This window comes from Macaca thibetana, chromosome 1, assembly GCF_024542745.1.
Source record: "Macaca thibetana thibetana isolate TM-01 chromosome 1, ASM2454274v1, whole genome shotgun sequence".
Lineage (NCBI taxonomy): Eukaryota > Metazoa > Chordata > Mammalia > Primates > Cercopithecidae > Macaca > Macaca thibetana.
The window spans coordinates 50,421,477-50,444,915 of NC_065578.1; the positions used below are offsets into that span (position 1 = coordinate 50,421,477).

The 23,439-nt window shown below is 44.5% G+C and overlaps 1 protein-coding gene and 1 non-coding gene across 2 annotated transcripts in view; one reads left to right on the plus strand and one right to left on the minus strand.

Annotated features, from left to right (window-relative positions):
• Positions 1-5,974: 5,974 nt before the first annotated feature.
• Positions 5,975-6,078, minus strand: LOC126945543 (small nucleolar RNA U13). The gene has a single exon (XR_007722477.1). It is a non-coding gene; the product is annotated as a small nucleolar RNA U13 (small nucleolar RNA).
• A 4,829-nt stretch (positions 6,079-10,907) lies between these two features.
• The window catches only part of RNF11 (ring finger protein 11), a 36,506-nt gene continuing 23,974 nt past the window's right edge, over positions 10,908-23,439 (plus strand). The window contains exon 1 of the mRNA XM_050750349.1: positions 10,908-11,513. Within this exon, the coding sequence (XP_050606306.1) occupies positions 11,391-11,513 (123 nt within the window). The 5' untranslated portion in view covers positions 10,908-11,390. The remainder of the gene's footprint in view (positions 11,514-23,439) is intronic.

Below are 23,439 nucleotides of genomic sequence, written 5' to 3' on the forward strand. Positions count from 1 at the left end.
AAAATTTAATTTGTTTAAAAGTAATAAATTAAGCCCATTAAATGTTAAGATAAATAACATGTTTGTGAAAAATAACTGTATTTTCCAAAACAAACAAAAAAAATTCTACATTTCTGCAATATCACTTTAATATCTGGTTCATTTTCCTGGAGAAATAAGCCAGTAAAAAATAAATAATAATAGTCCAGGTGTGGTAGCTCCCACCGGTAATCCCAGCACTTTGGGAGACCGAGGTGGGCAGATCACTTGAGGTCAGGAGTTCGAGACCAGCCTGGCCAACATGATGAAACCCCGTCTCTACTAAAAATACAAAAATTAGAATTAGCCAGGCGTGGTGGCGCACGCCTGTAATCCCAGCTATTTAGCGGGGTGAGGCAGAAGAATTGCTTGAACCCTGGAGGCAGAGGTTGCAGTGAGCCAAGATTGCACCCTGCACTCCAGCCTGGGCAACAGAGCAAGACCCTGTCTCAGAAAAAAAAAAAAAAAGAAAGCAAAAGAAAAGAAAAGAAAATATACATGTTTATACAATATCTGGCTCAAAAGAAGATACTAGATTCTCATAATCTGTTTCTGCATTATAATCTCCTGCAATAGTCTTGGGTAGAATATTCCATTTTATTATTATTATTATTATTATTATTTGAGACGAGTTTCGCTCTGTCACCCAGGCTGGAGTGCAATGGCACAATCTTGGCTCACTGCAACCTCTGCCTCCCAGATTCAAGCAATTCTGCTGCCTCAGCCTCCCGAGTATCTGGGATTACAGGCGCCCACCACTACACCCTGCTAATTTATTGTATTTTAGTAGAGACGGGATTTCATCATGTTGCCCAGGCTGGTGTCGAACTCCTGAGCTCAGGCAATCTACCTGCCTCGGCCTCCCAAAGTGCTGGGATTACAGGTGTGAGCCACCACGCCCGGCCCCAATATTCCATTTTAAATTATATTTTATAATTAGGCAACCCCCTTTGGGTCCCCTCCCATTGTATGGTACCTCTGTTTTCACTCTGTTAAATCTTGCAACTGCACACTTTTCTGGTCCATGTTTGTTACTGCTCGAGCTGAGCTTTCACTCGCCGTTCACCACTGCTATTCCCCACCATCCCAGACCCACCGTTGACTTCCACCCCTCTGAATCTGGCAGGGTGTCCGCTGCATTTCTGATCCAGCAGGGCACCCACTGCCACTCCCAATCCGGCTAAAGGCTCGCCATTGTTCCTGCACGGCTAAGTCCCGGCTTCATCCTAATTGAGCTGAACACTAGTTGCTGGGTTCCAAGGTTCTCTTCCATGACCCCCGGCTTCCAACAGAACTATAACACTCACTGCATGGCCCAAGGTTCCATTCCTTGGATCCGTGAGGCCAAGAACCCCAGGTCAGAGAACAAAAGGCCTGCCCCCATCTTGGGAGCGGCCTGCCACATCTTGGGAGCTCTAAGAACAAAGACCTGCCGATAACATCTGGTGGCCCGAATGGGGATTCTCCAAAGCAGTGAGTAATGTGGGACCACTTTCACTTGCTATTCTGTCCTATCCTTCCTTAGAATGGAGGAAAATACCGGGCACCTGTCAGTCAGTTAAAAATGATTAGCGTGGCTGCCGGACTTAAGACTCAGGTGTGAGGCTTCCTGGGAAAAGGCTTTCTAACAACCCCCAATCCTTCTGGGTTGGGAGCATTGGTCTGCCTGGAACCAGCCTCCACTTTCTCAATTTTCCTGGGGAAGCCAAGGGTTGACTAGAGGCAGAAAGCTGTCATCCTGAATTCCTGGCATTAGCCGGTTGAGATCATGGTGCAGCCAGAAGTCGCTACTCAATAGTCGCCCATGCATGCACCCCTACCTTTCCTTCTGACCCATACCTCCTGGGTCCCAACCATGACTTTCTGGAAAGTGTAGCCCCAAAATTCTCCTTACCTCTGAATCTACTTCCTCCGATCCCTGCCTCCTAGGCACTAATGCTTCAGACTTTCACTTCCTCTCCCAAGTATTAGAGCAGGTTCTGGCTCCAAAGGGATCTAAGGAAGCTTTACGCTATGTCCTTAGGCCTCTAGGCTATGAACCCAGGGAGTCTTGTCAGTGGTGTCCCTGCCAATTTAGGTATACAGCTCTCTACACGGGCTATGTCGGACCCATTCCCCAATACCCTTGCGAGGGCCTTAGAACTGATAACCCAGTACTTTAACCACTGGAACTGGGTCTACAACAACATAATAGATCAGGATGAAAGCAAATTGAGTAAATTAAAGGGAGGCGCATATTCCTATAGTGGCAAATGGGAGCAATAAGCGAACATCCTTCCCCTCTGTTCCCAAAATCCATCTACAAAGAAAGAGAGGCAGAGAGAGATAGAAAGATAGAAGTAGTAAAGAAAAAAACAGTGTGCCCTATTCCTTTAAAAGCCAGGGTAAATTTAAAACCTATAATTGATAATTGAAGGTCTTCTCCGTGACCCTATGACACGCCAATACTACCTTGTTGACAGTGTAAACAAGGGCGTAGCCCGAAAACACTGAAGCCGCTGACAACCAGTAGCCTTCCTATCAAAAATCCTTAACCCAGGTACCCTCGGATGGGCCAAATGCATTCAACTAGTAGCGGCAACTGCTTTGCTGAAAGTAGAAAAATAACCTTTAGAGGAAACCTCATTGTGAGCACACCTCAACTGTTCAGAACTGTATGTATATAAATATGTAAATATATATACAGACTCTTAAGTATGCTTACCTAGTCCTCCATGCCCATGCAGCAATATGGAGAGAAAAGGAATTCCTAACTTCCAAGGGAAGTTGATCTGACATGGAGAGATACAATGTTACTGCTAGATCAGACACTAACCCCAAATGAGAGAAGTGCCACCATAACTGCAGCCTGAGAGTTTGGCGATTTCTGGTATCTCAGTCAGGTCAATGATAGGATGACAACAGAGGAAAAAGAACAATTCCCCACAGGCCAGCAGGCAGTTCCCAGTGTAGACCCTCATTGAGACACAGAATCAGAACATGGAGATTGGTGCCGCAGACATTTGCTAACTTGTATGCTAGAAGGACTAAGGAAAACTAGGAAGAAGCCTCTAAATTATTCAATGATGTCCACTATAACACAGGGAAAGGAAGAAAATCCTACTGCCTTTCTGGAGAGACTAAGGGAGGCATTGAGGAAGCACACCTCCCTGTCACCTGACTCTACTGATGGCCAACTAATTTTAAACAATAAGTTTATCACTCAGTCAGCTACAGATATTAGGGAAAAAAAAGTCAAAAGTCCGCCTTAGGCCCGGAGCAAAACTTAGAAACCCTGTTGAACTTGGCAACCTCGGTGTTTTATAATAGAGATCAGGAGGAGCAGGTGGAACGGGACAAACGGGATTAAAAAAAGGCTACCGCTTTAGTCATGGTGCTCAGGAAAGTGGACTTTGGAGGCTCTGGAACAGGGAAAGTCTGGGCAAATCGAATGCCTAATAGTGCTTGCTTCCAATGCAGTCTACAAGGACACTTTAAAAAAGACTGTCTGAATAGAAATAAGCTCCCCCCCATCCATGCCCCTTATGTCAAGGGAATCACTGGAAGGCCCACCGCCCCAGGGGATGAAGGTCCTCTGAGTCAGAAGCCACTAACCAGATGATCCAGCAGCAGGACTGAGGGTGCCCGGGGCAAGCACCAGCCCATGCCATCACCCTCACAGAGCCCCAGGTATGCTTGACTATTGAGGGCCAGGAGGTTAACTGTCTCCTGGACACTGATGCAGCCTTCTCAGTCTTACTCTCCTGTCCCGGACAACTGTCCTCCAGATCTGTCACTATCTGAGGGGTCCTAGGACAGCCAGTCACTAGATACTTCTCCCAGCCACTAAGTTGTGACTGGGGAACTTTACTCTTTTCACATGCCTTTCTAGTTATGCCTGAAAGCCCCATTCCTTTGTTAGGGAGAGACAGCCTAGCAAAAGCAGGGGCCGTTATACACTAGAATTAGGAGAAGGAAAAAGGATAAATATATATACAGACTCTAAGTCTGCTTACCTAGTTCTCCATGCCCACGCAGCAATATGGAGAGAAAGGGAATTCCTAACTTCCGAGGGAACACCTATCAAACATCAGGAAGCCATTAGGAGATTATTATTGGCAGTACAGAAACCTAAAGGGGTGGCAGTCTTACACTGCCGGGTCATCAGAAAGGAAAGGAAAGGGAAATAGAAGGGAACCGCCAAATGGATATTGAAGCCGAAAGAGCCGCAAGGCGGGACCCTCCATTAGAAATGCTTATAGAAGAACCCCTAGTATGGGGTAATCCCCTCCAGGCAACAAGCCCCAGTACTCAGCAGGAGAAATAGAATGGGGAACCTCACGAGGACATAGTTTCCTCCCCTCAGGATGGCTAGCCACCGAAGAAGGAAAAATACTTTTGCCTGCAGCTAACCAATGGAAATTACTTAAAATCCTTCACCAAACCGTTCACTTTTGCATTGATAGCACCCATCAGATGTCCAAATTATTATTTACTGGACCAAGCCTTTTCAAAACTATCAAGCAGATAGTCAGGGCCTGTGAATGTGCCAAAGAAATAATCCCCTGCACTTCAGGCCATACATTTCAATTCCTATATCTTTAACCTCCTTGTTAAGTTTGTCTCTTCTAGAATCAAAGCTGTAAAACTACAACTGGTTCTTCAAATGGAGCCCCAAATGCAGTCCATGACTAAGATTCTACTGCGGACCCCTGGACCAGCCTGCTAGCCGGTACTCCAGTGTTAATGACATCGAAGGCACCCCTACCAAGGAAATCTCAACTGCATGACCCATACTACACCCAGTTCAGCAGGAAGCAGTTAGAGCAGTCGTCGGCCAACCTCCCCAACAGCACTTGGGTTTTCCTGTTGAGAGGGGGGACTGAGAGACAGGACTAGCTGAATTTCCTAGGCCGACTAGGAATTCCTAAGCCTAGCTGGGAAAGGTGATTGCACCTACCTTTAAACACGGGGCTTGTAACTCAGCTCACACTCAACCAATCAGGTAGTAAAGAGGGCTCACTAGAATACAAATTAGGCTAAAGCAGGAAGTAAAGAAATAGTCAAATCATATATCGCCTGAGAGCACGGGGGAGGGACAATGATTGGGATATAAACCCAGTCTTTCGAGCAGGGAGTGGTAACCCCCTTTGGGTCCCTTCCCATTGTATGGGAGCTGTTTTCACTCTGTTAAATCTTGCAACTGCAAAAATAATAATAATAAACAAATTATATTTTATAATTAAGTCACACTTTTTGGTCTAAGGACACTTCCGAAAGGCTCCTTTCCAAAACCAGGTTAGGAAGAAGATCACTGCATAGCTACTTCCTTATATGTGAATACACATTTATGCCAAAGGCATTCAAGATAAGCCATCTCCCATTCCCTTTACCTGTGAATAGCCTTGTGACATCAGGCAAGTTACTTAATCTCTTTGAAGCCATATTTGTATTTCGGTAAAAGATGACTATCACTGTACCTTCCAGGTCTCTTTATTTGTCCAGTTCTGTCTAATAAAGGTCAGTTATGATTATACACACTAACAACTGTGGCTGGGTGAGGTAGCTCACACCTATAATCCCAGCACTTTGGGAGGCTGGGATTGCAGGTGTGAGCCACCACACCTGGCTCTACACAAATTTTAAAAATTAGCCAGGTGTGGTGGTGCACACCTGTGGTCCCAGCCACCTGGGAGGCAGATGTGGGAGGATAGCTTGAGCCCAGGAGTTCAATGTTGCAGTGAGCTATGATCTTTCCACTGCACTCCAGCCTGGGTGATGGAGGGAGACCCTGTCTCTAAAAATAAATAAATAAATAAATAAATAATTGTGTTAAAATATTCATGTACGATTAGCAGTAGACATACATAATATAATAATAGATCCCATTTTTTTTAATCATTGCATATATTCCAACTGAATGAAATCAGAGACAGCCTCATGAAGAAGGTGGTATTTCAGGATAATTTTTTTTTCATGTCAGACCCATAATGTGCTGACGTCGTAACAAGGTTCCAGGGTGGCACATCTCACACATGCACGTGAATACCCAGTCATCACGCTTATGAATTACAAAAGAATCTCAAAATCTTAAAAGATGCTTGATTTCAACAGAAGGTAACAGCATGGCAAAAGTTAGAGGATAGAGGTGGAAAGGCATACTGAAAGTCAAGGCTATGGAAAGCACTGTGATGCGGCTAGAATGTAGGATGCCAGGTTGGACTTGGAGTCACTTGGTTAAGTGTAGACAATCAACAAAACAATCAAGTCCTGTTACATTTGCTGATTTCCAAGGTATAAATACTCTCACCATGGGCAATTTCAAGCTACCAATCTGGCATCACTAAACACAGAATTAGGGAGAGATGTTCAGCGGCTTGTCATTATAAAGTATTTCTACCACAGAGATACACTAGAAGGAAATAACCTCAATAACACAGACAATAGTGAAATACAGTAAAGTAGTTAGCCATTAGTTTTGGGTATTTATTGTTTGTTTTTAATATACCTATTTAACTGTAAGTTTATATAATTTAATTTTTAATAATGACTATGTTTAACAACTAGGTCACACAATTCCCGAAATTCTAACAATTGGCTCGTATGAGCTAGTATGAACCAACTCTAGCACATGTTTATATCTTACATCATTTGTAATATGGGGATATCAGTAGTGTCCATTTCATAGAGTTTTGAGGGTTGAATGAATTACCAGAAAGGGCAAATAAAACACATGCTGTCATACAGAGAGTGTTTTATAAGTGTTTGCTATGATGGCTATTATTCAACTTGGACCTATTATTTTCACATCTGATTAGCTTGTGAGTATCCAAAAGAGCCATGACTGTGTTAGGTCCTAGTCACTCTGCAGATCACTTAATTAGCATTAATTGAACAGAAGTAAAACAGTTAGGACAATGCCTTACACATAGGAAGCACTACATAAGTGATAGACACAATTTTATTCTGGTAGTTTTATTCATTATTATCAAAACCACATGGCTGGGCATGGTGGCTCATGCCTGAAATCCCTGAACTTTGGGAGGCCAAGGCAGGTGGATCATTTGAGGTCAGGAGCTCGAGATCAGCCTGACCAACATGGTGAAACACCATCTTGACTAAAAATACAAAAAATTAGCTGGGCATGATGGCCCCCGCCTATAATTCCAGCTACTCAGGAGGCTGAGACATGAGAATCACTTGAACCCAGGAGGCGGAGGTTGCAGTGAGCCGAGATTGTTTCACCGCACTCCAGCCTGTGTGACAAAGTGAGACTTCATCTCAAAAAAAAAAAGACCATTTCTATCATTTTGTTAAGCTATGTTAAAATTGTAGCTAGTATTTTACTCATCCACAAGAAAATAATGGTCAATAACCATTCACCTTTTCTAAAATGTCATTTCCCCTGAACTCAAGGGAATATACAACAGTTATTCTCTCACCAGACGCAGAGGTCTAAAGCTGTACCTTTGTGAGTTAGTGATATATACATGCTCATGGAAGCAAAAGTTAAAAATAAAAGTAGAATAAAGATCTGAATGTAGCCCTGCTAACTGTTCACCTACTTGTCTCATCTACTTGAGTTTGAGCTATTTGAAGGCAGGGACCATGTCCAAGCCATTAATGGGCTTCAAATGCTCCTCCCATCTTCTGGCAAACAACCAAACTTGTTTGTTTGTTCGTTTATTTATTGAGACGGAGTCTCACTCTGTCTGGAGTGCGATGGCGCCATCTCAGCTCACTGCAACCTCCGCCTCTCGGGTTCAAGCGATTCTCCTGCCTTAGCCTCCCGAGGAGCTGGGATTACAGGTGCATGCCACCATGCCCAGCTAACTTTTGTATTTTTAGTAGAGATGGGGTTTCACCATATTGGCCAGGCTGGTTTAGAACTCCTGACCTTGTGATCCACCTGCCTGTGCTGGGATTACAGGTGTGAGCCACCGCGCCCAGCCCAAGCTAGTTTTAGACTTAGCAATATCACTTCTTTTCACAAGGCACTATAGAACTTTTCAAGAGCTTGTGTCAGTGTTATCCACCTGTGGAAAAAAAGTATGAAAAACAAAACTTAAAATAAATCTGGCCTGGCGAGGTGGCTCACGCCTATAATCCCAGCACTTTGGGAGGCCAAGGTGGGTGGATCACCTGAGGTCAGGAATTCGAGACCAGCCTGGCCAACATAGTGAAACCCCATCTCTACTAAAAATAGAAAAAATTAGTCGAGTGTGGTGGTGCATGCCTGTAATCCCAGCTATTCGGAGGCTGAGGCAGGAGAATCGCTTGAACCAGGGAGGTAGATGTTGCGGTGAGCCAAGATTGCACCATTGCACTCTAGCCTGGGTAACATGAGTGAAACTCTGTCTCAAAAGTTAAAAAAAAAAAAAATTAAAACTAAATAAACAAATCTATGTCTGGCCAGGCATACAGTGGCTCACACCTGTAATTCCAGTACTTTGGGAGGCTGAGGCAGGAGGACTGCTTCACCCCAGGAGTTCGAGACCAGCCTGGGCAACATGGCAAGACCTCATCTCTACCAAGAACAAAAACAAAAACAAATGCAAAGCATGGTGGCATGCACCTGTAGTTCTAGTTACTGAAGAGGCCTGGAGGATCACCTGAGCCCAGGAGGTTGAAGCTGCAGTGAGCATCGATCAAGTCAGCCTGGGTGACAGAGTGAGACCCTGTCTCCAAAAACAAACAAACAATGTCTACAAATTCTAGCACTGTGTAAATATTATGTCAAATAATTTTATAAATTATTATTAATAAAAATTTCTTTAGGTGTGATAATAATTTGTGGGATAAATTTTCTGACTTTGTAAAAATTCCAGAGTACCTCTGATTTCTGGTAAATTTAGCCAGTCATAAATTAAATGAGTTCCCAGAAGCTCAACAATTCCAAAACCAAAATCATGAGTCAACTCATTCTTTCTTTCCTTTTCTTCCTTCTTTCTCTTCCTTCCTTCCTTCCTTCCTTTCCCTCCTTCCTTCCTTCTTCTTTTCTTTCTTTCCTCTTTCTCTCCCTTCCTTCTTTCCTTCCTTCCTCCCTCCCTCCTCCCTTCTCTCTCTCTGTGTTTCTCTTTCTCCTTCCTTTTTTTGGGGGGTGACTGAGTCTTACTCACTCCCTCACCCAGGCTAGAGTGCAGTGGTACAATCTCCGCTCACTGCACTGCAACCTCCACCTCCCAGGTTCAAGCAGTTTTCCTGCCTCAGCCTCCAGAGTAGCTGGGACTACAGGTGTGCACCACCACATCTGGCTAGTTTTTGTATTTTTAGTAGAGATGGGGTTTCACCGTGTTGGCCAGGCTGGTCTCGAATCCCTGACCTCAAGTGATCCACCCGCCTCAACCTCCCAAAGTGCTGGGATTACAGACTTAAGCCACCACACCCGGCCCAAAATTATGAGTCTTTTCAAAAATTTTATATCAAAAATTTGAGTGCATTTAAATAAGATAGTGACTTCGTAGAATAGGGACTGCAGAGTAAGAGTGTTCAGACCCATTCAAGTTTAATATAGCCCTACTTCTAAGAATCCTTTCTGTTCCTCAAATGAACTAATTGCTGTCTTCTGGTTCCTCTAAAAACCTTGGGGTCCGTGGCAGGGTGTGGGCTTAGGACTCATCTGATTACTTGTCTTCCCAGGTGGTCTCTGGGCTCTATCAGCAACAAGCCAGGTGTGATCATCCTTTTCCCCAGTCCTTAGCGTGGATTCTGGTATATACACGCACACACAAATTCAGTAAATGATGAATAAAACGAAAGGCAGTCAAGACCACCTGTTGAATGAACGTCTATCAGGAGCACTGTCATCCTTGCTTCCTTCTTTTGCATATGTTGTTTGAGCTGTTCATTGAACCAAGGAGAGAGCATACTCTACCTTGGGCAGTGTGCCAGCCTTGCACAGAGGGACAGATGATTCAGCTTGATCGGGCTGTGTGAGAGCACAGAGGAAGCGACTAACCCAGACTGGAGGGTCAGGAGAGTCTCCCCAGGGGAAATGAAGTTGCATCCAGAAGGATTCCTGAGAATAATGATTAGCCTGATAAGAAGCAGAAAGGTTGGGAGTGGAGAGAAGCGGGTTTCTGTGAGAGAAACAATATGGACATAGGCCCCAGGCAGAGGCAATAGTATTCCAGATAACCAAAAGCATTTGAGAGCCTAGTTTAGAATTTGAGAAAGAGGTGACAATGCTGATAATGAGATTGAAAGGAAGTCAGATTTGTAAACCATTTAGGGATTGTTTTAAGGACAGCCTGGAGGAGACATTGAAGGTTTTAACAGGAGAATGACACGATCCGATTCAAATTTTAAAAAGATAATTCTGCCAACTGTGCCAACAGTGAATTGGATGTGGGCAATGATGAACTCAGGAACAGCTGAGAGTCTATTGCAGAAGTCAAGGTGAGAGATGATGGTGGCTTGGACTTTGGTACTGGGACTGGAAAGAAATGAACAATCTGATACACAACTGGAAGAAGAATCTCTCCGGCTGTGATGTGGGAGGATAAGGACATGACTGGAGAGGTAGGGAGGGTTCACTAACGAGCTAGGACCTTATTCTGATGCGATAAAGGGGAAGCCTTTTAACATTTTAATCATGGGCCTAATCCATTCCGATATGGGTTTATATAAATAGACTGCCTCGTGGAGGGTGGTGAGAAGATTGTCAGGCAGTGCACAGGTAAGAACTGAGCCTTAGACGGGGCGGGAGCAACGAATGTGGGTTGGCGCGGGAGACGGGAGATTGGTTTCGGAGTCAGGTACGGAGCCAAGCAGTCAGAGACCAGCAAAAATTGACGCAGGACGGGGAACAGCTGCTGGTGGAGAGGGGGATGGTAGCCGCCCGAGCCGCCGGAGCCGCCCTCGCCTCCTGCCGCCGGGGGCGGAACCAGAGCACGCACGGCGCGATGACGCAGGGCCCGAGCCGGCCTCGTTCTGTCCGCCACTGCCGCGCTGAGGCGGAGTAGGATGAGGCCCGCGGCCGTGGCTCCGGCGTCGGCGGGGGCAGCAGCAGCTGAGGCAGCAGCTGAGGCAGCCGCGACGGCCGCGCCCCCCCCTGCTGACCTGGATTAGGCCCAGCAGCTCCGTGGCCGCCGCCGCCCCGCGGGGGGGCGGGGTGGGGAAGTGCTTCGTCTCCCCGCCCCCCCCCCCATCGCTGCCTCGCAGGAGGCAAACGCCGCGACCCCAGCGGAGCCCGCGGCCCAGCCTTGAGCCCCCACCCCCGGGGGCTGGCATGAGCGGCCCCTTGGCGGCACCGTGGGGCGGTGGAGTCGCCTCCGCCTGATCCCCGGCCTGCCGCCCGACCCCACCTTGCCAACCGAGGCGGACCGCTGAGCGTGCGAACGACCCCATCGCTGCTTTCTCCTCCCCCAGATCACGCACCCCAGCTCCGGAAGATGGGGAACTGCCTCAAATCCCCCACCTCGGATGACATCTCCCTGCTTCACGAGTCTCAGTCTGACCGGGCTAGCTTTGGCGAGGGGACGGAGCCGGATCAGGAGCCGCCGCCGCCATATCAGGTAGGGGAGGGTGTGTGTTGGGGGGAGCAAGTAGAGGCAGCTCTGGTGGAGGTTGAGGGGGCTTCGGGGCCATCTCTGCCCCTGGCTTCGGCAAGGCCTGGCCTGGGCGGCATTGACCCCCTTAGGGCTGGATCTGAGGGCATTTGCTCTCTGATCTCAGAATAGGGTTGATTCTTCGCCTCCCCTCAGGCACCGTGTGGGGATGATACTCTCTGCCCTTGAGTTCTGGGATCAGAGTATGTGATCACATCCCCTTGGCCAGTGTCTGGTGGTTCGCTTGTGGAGTTTGGGAGTGACATTTTCCTGCCTTTATGTCTGAATCGTATGATTTCCTCATCGCACCGCCAACTGGATTATGGGTTCTGGATAGGTGGTTGCCAAGCACCCCCCCCCCGCCCCATTTATGTTTTCATGTGTGGTCATCCTCTTACCCCCTCCCTCGTCTTTTTGTTAATTGGATCTGGCAGGTCTTCATTTCTGCCTCTGCTTGGGAGACGGATCTCCAAGTGGTGATTTTAACCCTAGCGACATCGAGTTACTTGTTTATATATATATATATTAATTTTAATCCCTCCTCCTTTTGCTCCACCCTTATGACACACCTTTTAAACGTGCTGACTTAAGAAAACTTGATTAGCTTCAACTTTGGAAACCTTTAAACCTAGCTTGGGAAATTCCTTCGGTTACGCGTGTTCTCCCTTTGTATCAAAGACTCTCCTGAATATGTTTTACTGCTTTTTGTACAACAATCAGTAGTCCCAGATGTGTTGCAGAATTCGAGTGAAGACCTCTTAAACTCTAAATAGGTATGTGGATGTCATAATCCACAATATATGTTTGAAAACCTTTCCTATACTTTTTCCATTTTAGATGATACTGAATACAACCTTTTCCAGAGGGCTTCAATAGTAGTAGTACTTAATTTTTTCCTAAAGAGTTTAGTTTTCTGACTGGGCAGGCTCCTTTGTTGTTTCATGTGATGACATCATTATCTAGTATTTTCTTTTCTCATTCCTGTGTAAACCAATGTCTCATCACACCAGAAAAACCTGATCATATATGCTGGTTTTCTGAATAAAATTTTTCTGGGGCATTTCGTATGTACCAGTAAGGTCCAGTCTTGATTGTGGTATACAGAAGCCTCCGTAACTTCTCTCTCTTACATTCTGTATTCCAGGCCTACCAAATACAACACGCTGTTCACACCTTTGTTTTGCTCCAGTTCCTGTCTGCTTGGAGCCCTTCCCCCAGGTCAGCCAGGTGGACATCTAATCCTCTTTGAGAACTCAGCTTTCGTATTTGAAGTCCCAGCATTCCCTTTCCTCCCAGCCCGAATCCCTTGCGTCCCCACTGAAACCTCTACACTTCCATAAGTGATATCTATAACACTTTAGTGTTGTATCTTTGTTAGATGTGTGTCTCATCCTTGCATTCGCCTCCTTCAGTACAAGCTGCATGAAGGTAGAGAATCTGTGTTTCCGGTTTGCTGTTGTATCCCTCGCATCTGCCTCAGTAGGTACTCAGTAACTGGGAGATAGATTACATGTAAAAGCCCTTGAGAACAAGGACTCTGCCCTCGCTCAGTTTCTGGCACATAAGCACCTAAATGTTGAATTAATTAATGAAGTTGAATTTAGTATTTTCTGTATTTACACGACTATTTTTTCCAAAGTAAGTTTGTCACAAGGGTAGTCTCTTAAAAATCAAAGCTGAATCTGGGTGTCTTTATAAGTACCTTTGAGTGAAGCAAGCAAGCTATGTTTATCCTTCACTCTCTTTCCCCTCTATATTTACTATACAACAAGAGTGCTTATTTCACTTTTTTTTTTTTTTTTTTAAATGAGACGGAGTCTCGCTCTGTCGCCCTTGCTGGAGTGCAGTGGCATGATCTCACTGCTCACTGCAACCTCTGCCTGCCGGATTCTAGTGATTCTGCTGCTTCAGCCTCCTGAGTAGCTGTGATTACAGGCACGTGCCACCACGCCTAGCTAATTTTTGTACTTTTAGTAGAGACAGGGTTTCACCATGTTGATCAGGCTGGTCTTGAACTCCTGACCTCAAGCAATTCACCCACCTTGGTCTCCCAAAGTGCTGGGATTATAGATGTGAGCCACCGCATCTGGCCTGAAGTTTTTATTTTAAAATCTCTTATGCTCCCTACCCTCACCCCCTTCTTTTTTAAAAAAATAGAGACAGGGGCTCCTATGTTGCCTAGGCTGGTCTTGAACTCCTGGCCTCAAGCAATTCTCCTGCCTCCTATCCCCTTTCTTTCCAGGCAAATTGAGTATCTTTGACTTGTTCTCTTTCTCCTATCCTTACGATAATTGTACTATTAAAGGTACTAGAGTTTATGGAAAGTGTGTTTGCCTTTTCCAGAAGAACTAGGTGATGATGAGGGATGAGGGGTTTTTGGTGTCATGAAGGAACTTTTTTTGGAAATGTTATATTTTTGACAGTGGGAGTTTTTTATGGTTGCGCTTTCCTGAAGTGAATGACGCAGACTAATACACAAATTCAGTATCAATTGGAAGAAAATTACTTTAAAAGATGGAAGCATAAAAAGAAACTTTTGGAGGAAAAGTATTGTCCCCCACCCCCAAAGAAATAAGATCTGTTTTAGGAATGGTTATTTTAGATGATCTGAGAAACAGCAATCCAAAGTTATTTATTCATTTATTTGAGTTGGGAATCTCGCTCTGTCATCCAGGTTAGAGTGGATTGGTCACTTGGCAGCCTCAAACTCCTGGCTTCAGGTGATCCTCCTCCCTTAGCCTCCCAAAGACTGGAATTACAGGCATGAGCTACCTCACACAGCAGATTTATAGTACTTTCAGTTGATAAAAGTAACCTTTTCAACAAATTGTATGTAATTAACAGTGAATAGCTGATTGTAAAGGAACATGTTCTCTTGAGGTGAGAAGTTAAAAGATGTCATTGTTTGCTGCTTTATATGTCCAATGTACATATAATGACAAGAGCCAGTTCCATTTATTTCCTATTAACATCTGACAAATTTGTTTTTATTTATTTTTGCCTAAAAGTAAACCCCTTGCACCATTATGATCCAAGTTTGTAGGAAGTGCATATTTCTTTCCATGGTTTCTTTTGTAGCCTCCTAACTGGTCTCCCTGCTTTCACTCTTGTACTTGCTAAGGCCTGTCCTCAACACAACAGCCATATTTTTTAAAAACTGAACTCTACAGTCTGCCCAACCCTCTGTGGATCCTTGTCTCATTCAAAGTAAAAATCAGATTCCTTATAGTATCCCATAAACCGTACATAATCTGTACCCCTTGTTTCCACACATGTCCCTTGACACCTACAGCTAACCCCTTTGTTGGCTTCCCTCCAGCTTCCCTGGCCTCATTGCTATTCTAGGACCTTTGTTCTCCTTATTATGTCTGGAGTACTCTTTCCCAGATTTCATGGCTGACTGACTCCCTCACCTCCTTCAAGTCTTTTCTCAAATGCCACCTTAAACCTTCTCTGACCACCCTATTTGAAAGTGCAACCTGCCCTAATACCCTGGAAGTCCCTCTCACCCTATTCTGTTTTTCCCTCCCAATACCATTTGTTACTTTCTAACACAAGTTAGAAAGTTACATTGTCTATCATCTGTCTTCTCCCACTAGATAGAAAAGAGAAAAGGGGATTTATTTATTTATTTATTTATTTTGAGGAGTCTGGCTCTGTTGCCCAGGCTGGAGTGCAGTGGTGTGATCTCAGCTTACTGCAAGCTCTGCCTCCCAGGTTCACGCCATTCTCCTACGTCAGCTTCCTGAGTAGCTGGGACTACAGGCGCCCGCCACCACGCCCAGCTAATTTTTTGTATTTTTATAGAGACGGGGGTATCACCGTGTTAGCCAGGATGGTGTTGATCTCCTGACCTCGTGATCCATCTGCCTTTGCCTCCCAAAGTGCTGGGATTTCAGGCGTGAGCCACCGTGCCCGGCCGATTTTTTTTTTTAATTGGTGTTTCCTAAGTACTTATAACAGCGCCTGGCACATATTAGGCATTCAGTAATTTGGTAATGAATGAATAGATTTCTTTTAAATGAACTAATGTATTTGAGGCAGGTATACTTGAACTGCTTGTAAGAACTCTGCGTTTTCCTAGTGCCATTTTTGCTTCTATATTGTCGATCAGTTTTTTGTTATTGTTTTTTGTTTTGTTTTTTTGTTTTGTGACTGGGCCTCCCTGTGTTACCCAGGCTGGTCTCTCTCTGTATATATATGTTTGGGTTTTTTTTGTTTTCTCTTTTTTGAGACCAAGTCTCGCCCTGTTGCCCAGCTAGAGTGCAGTGGTGCAATCTTGGCTCCACCTCCTGGGTTCAAGTGATTCTCCTGCCTCAGTCTCTCAAGTAGTTGGGACTACAGGCATGCGCCACCAAGGCCAGCTAATTTTTGTACTTTTAGTAGAAATGGAGGTTTGCCATGTTGACCAGGCTGGTCTCAAACTCCTGACTTCAGGTGATCTGCCTGCCTTGGCCTCCCAAAGTACTGGGATTACAGGCATGAGCCCCTGCACCTGCCCTTTATGTTTTTTAAATTTAGATAGAGACAGGGTCTCATTATGTTGCTAGTCTCAAACTCCTGGGCTCAAGGGATACTCATGCCTCAGCCTCTTGAGTAACTAGGGTTACAGGTGCGCTTCTACTCTGCCTGGCTTAGGTTTTTTAAAAAAATTATTTCCTTTAGAGATGAAGTCTTGCTGTGTTGCCCAGGCTGGAGTGCAGGTGCAATTATAGTGCATTGCAGCCTCCACCTCCAGGTCTCGAAAGGATCCTGTGGCTTCAGTCTCCTGAGTAGCTGGGACTATAGGGGTAGATCAGTTTTAAGGAATCCAAAAAGTCAAATTCCAGTAATATTAAATACAGTAATTGGTTTAAACTAATGTATTTAGTGATTTAGGGGGTTTTGCCCTGTATATATATCACCACAAGATATTTATGTAATGGTAAAGTACTTGAGGGAGAAAAAGGAAGTACTTGAATCTCTATCCTTGAAGTATTGGATGGGAAGAGATTTAGGGTGTTTGTCGAATTAGAAAGTAGAAACAAATTTGTCGCACCCTCCACCCAACTCCTGTATTCGTAAATGTTTAAAAAGAATACAGAGGAAATCTGCCCAGCCAAGGCAGTCTTGGAATGACAGTGAGTGGGAGGATAAGTCAGGAAAGGCTGAAGAAGGGAGGTCCATGAGAGGGGGAGGCCAGGTAGGCAGCCCAGTCCTGAAAGACATATGTAAAACAGCTTGAGGTTCCCCTCTGTCACTGTGAGCTTTGTTATGTGCTCATTTGAGGGAGGCACTGTTAAAAGAGCATAATATTCATTGAACAACAAACCATGTTACACTTTCTAATCTGAATATGTAAAAAGAAGGGTAGATATCTCTCAATTTTGCAGTAATTATATAGTTTGAGATTCGCCAGTCTTTTTCCCCGACCTATACTTTTTGATTAATACATTTGAAATTTTAAAATCCTAAGTTTGTATAGCATTGAATGCAAGTGTAGCTCTGCTTTTAGCGTCAGATGGTCCTGTGTTCAAATTCTGACTCTGCCGCTTACATGTAAAATATGAAAAAGGAAAAGATTTATCAGATTGTTTTGGGGAGCTTTTTTGACAAATAAGAAAATGTAACATTTTGGATATTTCAAATTGAACCTGCATAAAGCTTTCTTCAAGATACCTTTTTTTTTTTTTTTGGCCGGGGACAGTGGCTCATGCCTGTCATCCCAACACTTAGGTGGCCAAAGCAGGAGGATCATTTGATCCCAGGAATTCGAGAACAGTCTGGGCAACAAAGTGAGACCCCATCTCTATTAAAATACCAAACAAAAACAAAAACCCTCTTTTTTTGTTAAAAGGATTGGTTTATCCTGTAGAATGCACTAAAAATAACCCCCTTCCTTATAAAAAATCTAGAATGTAATGCTTATTTTTACATGCAAAGCTATAATGTTTTGTGGGGAATGGGCTTGTTTTTAGAGATGGAGCCTCACTTTGCCCAGGCTAGTTTCGAACCCCTGGGCTCAACTGATCCTCCCACCGTGCCTCCCAGTGTTGGGATTACGTATGTGAGTCACTGTGCCCTGCCTGTAATGGTATATCAATGCCTCATTTTCCTGAACTTACAAAATTAAATTTAGATAAAGGGTTGTTTTTTTCTTATTAGCATTTTGTTTACCATTTTGGTGGAAAAATCCCCAAATTTATTTCACATATCTTGGCCTTGTTATACAAATTATTCAGCTTTTAACAATTTACTTTTGTGAAGTTTTATCCATCCCCTTTATGTTCAAGAAGTTCAGCCTTCTTATTGAGGGGCAGATCAACTAACTCCACCTTTGTTAATAAAGCCTTCACTGACCATTTTTTTCCTCCCACTGCTGATTTGTCATGTACGGTTTTTTTGTTTGTTTGTTTGTTTGTTTTTTTTTTGAGACGGAGTCTCGCTCTGTCGCCCAGGCTGGAGTGCAGTGGCGCGATCTCGGCTCACTGCAAGCTCCGCCTCCTGGGTTTACGCCATTCTCCTGCCTCAGCCTCCTGAGTAGCTGGGACTACAGGCGCCCGCCACCGCGCCCGGCTAATTTTTTGTATTTTTAGTAGAGACGGGGTTTCACCGTGGTCTCGATCTCCTGACCTTGTGATCCGCCCGCCTCGGCCTCCCAAAGTGCTGGGATTACAGGCGTGAGCCACCGCGCCCGGCCATGTACGGTTTTTTTTGTGTTTGTAACATTTATCTGGAAATCAAATATTGCCTTATTAGCTTTTGTTGCTTTAACAGTTGTTTTTCCACATCAGGATTTCCTCAAGAATGAGAATGATACATTAAACTTGTAAGATATCTTAGTGGAGTAGAATGTTACCTTCCATGTTGTAGACACCCAATGAATATTTGATGATAGACTAACTTAGAACTATGCCTTCTTCACCTTGTAAGGTCACCATCATAATTGAGGTCCTCATCAGTTCTTACAGCAACATAATTGATGTCCCCTCCTCATTCATTTCATTCCATGTTGCCAGATAAATTTCATCCCTGATCAGATTGCTTGCCTCGTAATCCTTAATGGTTCTTTTTTTTTTGAAACACAGTCTCACTCTGTTGCCCAGGTTGGAGTACAGTGGTGTCACCTCAGCTCACTGCAACCTCCGCCTCCCAGGTCCAAGCAATTCTCCTGTCTCAGCCTCCCGAGTAGCTGGGATTACAGGCATGCGCCACCACACCCAGCTAATTTTTGTATTTTTAATAGAGATGGGGTTTCACCGTATTGGTCAGGCTTCTGTGCAACTCCTAACCTCAGGTAATCCACCCTCCTTGGCCTCCCAAAGTGCTGGGATTACAGGCGTGAGCCACCATGCCTGGCCCTTAATGATTCTTTACTATAACTAACCACTGAAGATATCTGACTTAGCATTCAAAGTCAGGATTTGGCTCTATGTATACTTTTTCAGCTCTTCATAGCCTTGTGCTTTCTTTTATACAACCTGTATGCTCCAGTCATGCAGAAGTTTGCTGTATTCCATATATGTCTTCTTATTTCCTGTTTTTGCCCATTCTATACCCATTGCCCAGAATGTTCTTCCTTAATCCTTCCCAGTCTCATTTCTAATATTCAGGGCCCAGTTCAAATGCCAAGAATCCACGAATTCTGATTTCTCCTACATATACTTTTCTTAATCTGAACTCCTTTATTACTTTGTGCACCATTCTTAGGACATTTTACCCTTTTTAATTTTAATTATTTGTGATAGTGTCACATCTACTCTTAAAATTCAAGTCTGGGCCGGGCGCGGTGGCTCAAGCCTGTAATCCCAGCACTTTGGGAGGCCGAGATGGGCGGATCATGAGGTCAGGAGATCGAGACCATCCTGGCTAACACGTTGAAACCCCGTCTCTACTAAAAAAAAAAAAATACAAAAACTAGCCGGGCGACGTGGTGGGCGCCTGTAGTCCTACCTACTCTGGAGGCTGAGGTAGGAGAATGGTGTAAACCCAGGAGGCGGAGCTTGCAGTGAGCTGAGATCCGGCCACTGCACTCCAGCCTAGGCGACAGAGCCAGACTCTGTCTCAAAAAAAAAAAAAAAAAAAAATTCAAGTCTGGTTCATTTTTGCATTGCTAGAACTACAGTTTTCACATAGCAGGCACTTACACTTTAGTGAATGTCATGATCAGCATTTTGCTGTAAGAGTGTGTGATTGTATGGTTGTTAGTGTCTATTAAACATTCCTAGAATCCTGTGCTTTAGTGTTTGGCCTATCACTTCTAATTTATAAAGTATGTTGAGCTTTGGGAAAGTTAATTTCATTATATATTTTTTGAATTTGGTTTTGTGTTCTATGAAGTTCAGCTTGCCTAGGTGACTTATAAATAAGTAACCAGTTATTTGTTATTTGTGTGACCGCATTGTTGTGGGTTTTTTCTTTGTTTCTGCCTGATCTCTCAATCTGAATGCACTTTAATAAAGGCTGATTTTTTTGGCTTTAAGATTGTATGCATCATTAGGAGTAAGACAGTCTGTGTTCAGAGTTTAATTCTAGAGCTAATTATAGGGTAACTTGAGAAGATGGGATGGTGAGTTACTTGGTACATAAGATCTGAGCACTTGATTTTCTTAAAATATTTTTTAGGTAATACTTAGTAGAAACCTTTGTTGCAGAATTTTGATCTTCAAAAGTTTTAATATAAATACTTAGGTGGATTGGGATTCTTTTTCTTTCTTTGAGACAAAATCTTACTCTGTTGCCTAGGCTGAGTGTAGTGGCATGATCATGGCTGACTGCAGTCTCAACCTCACGGGCTCAAGCCATCCTCCCACATCAGCCTCCTGAGTAGCTGGGACTACAGGCGTGCACCACCTTGCCTGGCTAATTTTAATTTTTGTAGAGACAGGGATCAAGCAATCCTCCCACCTTAGTCTCCTAAGTAGCTGGGGCTACAGGTGCATACCACCATACCCAGCTATTTTTTGTAGTTTTAGTAGAGACAGGGTCTCACTATATTGCCCAGGCTGGTCACAAACTCCTGAGCTCGAGCAGTCCACCCACCTTGGCCTCCGAAAGTGCTAGGATTATAAGTATGAGCCACCATGCCCAGCCAATAGCCTTTTTTTTTTTTTTTTTTTTTTTGGAGTTGGAGTCTTGCTCTGTTGCCCAGGCTGGAGTACAGTGGTGCAGTCTCAGCCCACTGCAACTTCTGCCACCTGGGTTCAAGTGATTCTTCTGTCTCGGCCTCCTGAGTAGCTGGAATTACAGGCGCCTGCCATCATGCCTGGCTAATTTTTTTATTTTTAGTAGAGATGGGGTTTCACCATGTTGGCCAGGCTGGTCTTGAACTCCTGACCTCGTGATCCACCCACCTAGGCCTCCTAGAGTGCTCAGATTACAGGCGTGAGTCACTGGGCCAGCCACCAACAGCCTATTTTCAATAACCTATATGAATGCAGACAGAAATATATCCCTAACTCTGTACCTGAAGTAAGGTAATACATAAAAGACATATTCGCAAATGCAAGAAAAGAAATAAAACACATCTCTAATTCTGATTGTATCTACAGTCAACCTCTTATCACTTCCCTCTTCATTTGCAGAATTTGCCTTGGCTGAGACACAGTCAAGAAAGAAGACAGGCGGCCAGGCACAGTGGCTCATGCCTGTAATCTTAGTACTTTGGGAGGCCAAGGTGGGTGGAGGTTTGGAGTTTGAGACCAGCCTGACCAACGTAGAGAAACCCCGTCTCTACTAAAAATACAAAATTAACTGGGTGTGGTGGCACATGCCTGTAATCCCAGTTACTTGGGAGGCTGAGGCAGGAGAATCTCTTGAACCTAGAGGTGGAGGTTGCGTTGAGGCTAGGTTGCGCTATTGCACTCCAGCCTGGGCAACAAGAGTGAAACTCCATCTCAAAAAAAAAAAAGAAGACAGGCTGCGTGCGTGGCTCATACCTGTGCTACCAGCACTTTGGAAGGCCAAGTGGGGAGGATTGCTTGAGCCCAGGAGTTCGAAACCAGCCTGGGCAACATAGCGAGATCTTGTCTCTACAAAAAAAAAAAATTAGTCAGGTGTGTTGGCACATGCCTGTAGTCCCAGCAACTCAGGAGGCTGAGGCAGAAGGAATGCTTGAGCTCAGGAGTTGGAAGGTACGTTGAGCTGTGATGAGCTGTGATGGCACCGTTGTACTCCAGCCTGGGCAACTGAGTGAATGGGGGCGTGGGGAAGGCCAGGTGTGGTGGCTCACATCTGTAATCTCAGCGCTTTGGGAGGCTGAGGCAGGAGGATTGCTTGTGTCCAGGAATTTGAAGCCAGCCTAGGCAACACAGTGAGACTCCCATTTCTACAAGAAAAAATTTAGTCTGTAAGTGGAGAGTTATTGTTTAGTGGGTAAAGTTTTCTGTTATATAAGATGAAAAGTTCTGGAGATGGATGGTGGTAATGGCTACATAACTTTATGAATATATGTAATACCACTGAACTATACAGTAAAAAATTGGAGCCGGGCATGGTGGCTTGTGCCTGTGGTCCCAGCTAACCAGGAAGCTGAGGCAGGAGGGTTACCTGAGTCCAGGAGTTCGAGGCTGCAGTGAGATATGATTGAGCCACTGCATTCCAGCCTAGGCAGCAGAATGAGACTTTATCTCTTAAAAATAAATAAATAAATAATAGGCTGTGAAAAGTTGATTCCTTACCAGTAACTTTCAATACTGAATTAACAAATACTGTGTGGTTTTTTTTTGTTTTTTGTTTTTTGTTTTTTGAGACGGAGTCTCGCTCTGTTGCCCAGGCTGGAGTGCAGTGGCGCGATCTCGGCTCACTGCAAGCTCCGCCTCCCGGGTTCACGCCATTCTCCTGCCTCAGCCTCCTGAGTAGCTGGGACTACAGGCGCCCGCCACCGCGCCCGGCTAATTTTTTGTATTTTTAGTAGAGACGGGGTTTCACCGTGGTCTCGATCTCCTGACCTTGTGATCCGCCCGCCTCGGCCTCCCAAAGTGCTGGGATTACAGGCGTGAGCCACCGCGCCCGGCCGTGTGGTATTTTTAACATGCTCAGAGTTCAGGCTTTTTTCACCTGTGATCTAAATGAAAGTGAGAGTGAGGTGGTGAGAGAAGTCTGGGTGGGAATGTGAGTGAAAGGCTGAGGAAAAGCTGGCTTAGATAGCCGCAGTGTTTAGTTGTTTTTTTTAGAGACGGGATTTCACCTTGTTGCCCAGGCTGGAGTGCAGTGGCTCTTCACAGGTGTGATCATAGCACACTACAGCCTCAAACTCTTGAACTCAAGCCATCCTCCTGGTTCAGCCTCCCAAGTAGCTGGGACCACAGACTCATGCCACCACATCCAGTCAAAGTGTGTGGGTTTTTTTGTTTTCAGTTAGGTTCCTCAGGTTAAATGGAAGTATGTGTTTGTTTTGTTTTGTAGAGACAGTGGCTCATTGTGTTGGCCAGGCTGGTCTTGAACTCCTGGCCCCAAGCGGTCCTCCCGCCTCACCCTCCCAGAGTGCTGGAATAACAGGCATGAGCCACTAGGCCTGGCCAAAGTTGAAAAGTAAAGTGATAAGGGAGAAGTAAATATATTTTATCCTTTGGGAGAATTTGCTTGACCTATTGATTTTTATATTTAAATTGACCTATTGCTTTTTATATTCAAATTGGCCTTTTGAACTCTTAGTTGAGTTCCTTGTTTTGACAATGGATACTTAAAATTTCATATGAATGCGTGTGTCCCTGTCTTTTAATTAAATTGCCAGCGTAGAGTGTACTCCCAGGGGCCAAACGAGTAATTATCTTGTTACTTAATCTAGAAAACATACTGCAAGGTAACTAAAGGATATGAAAGTGTAGGAATAAAGAAAGCAATCCTCCAAATATATTTGCTTCTAAAATTCTTAAAATTTTCTGAACACTCATAAAGTTGAATGACTTTAAGA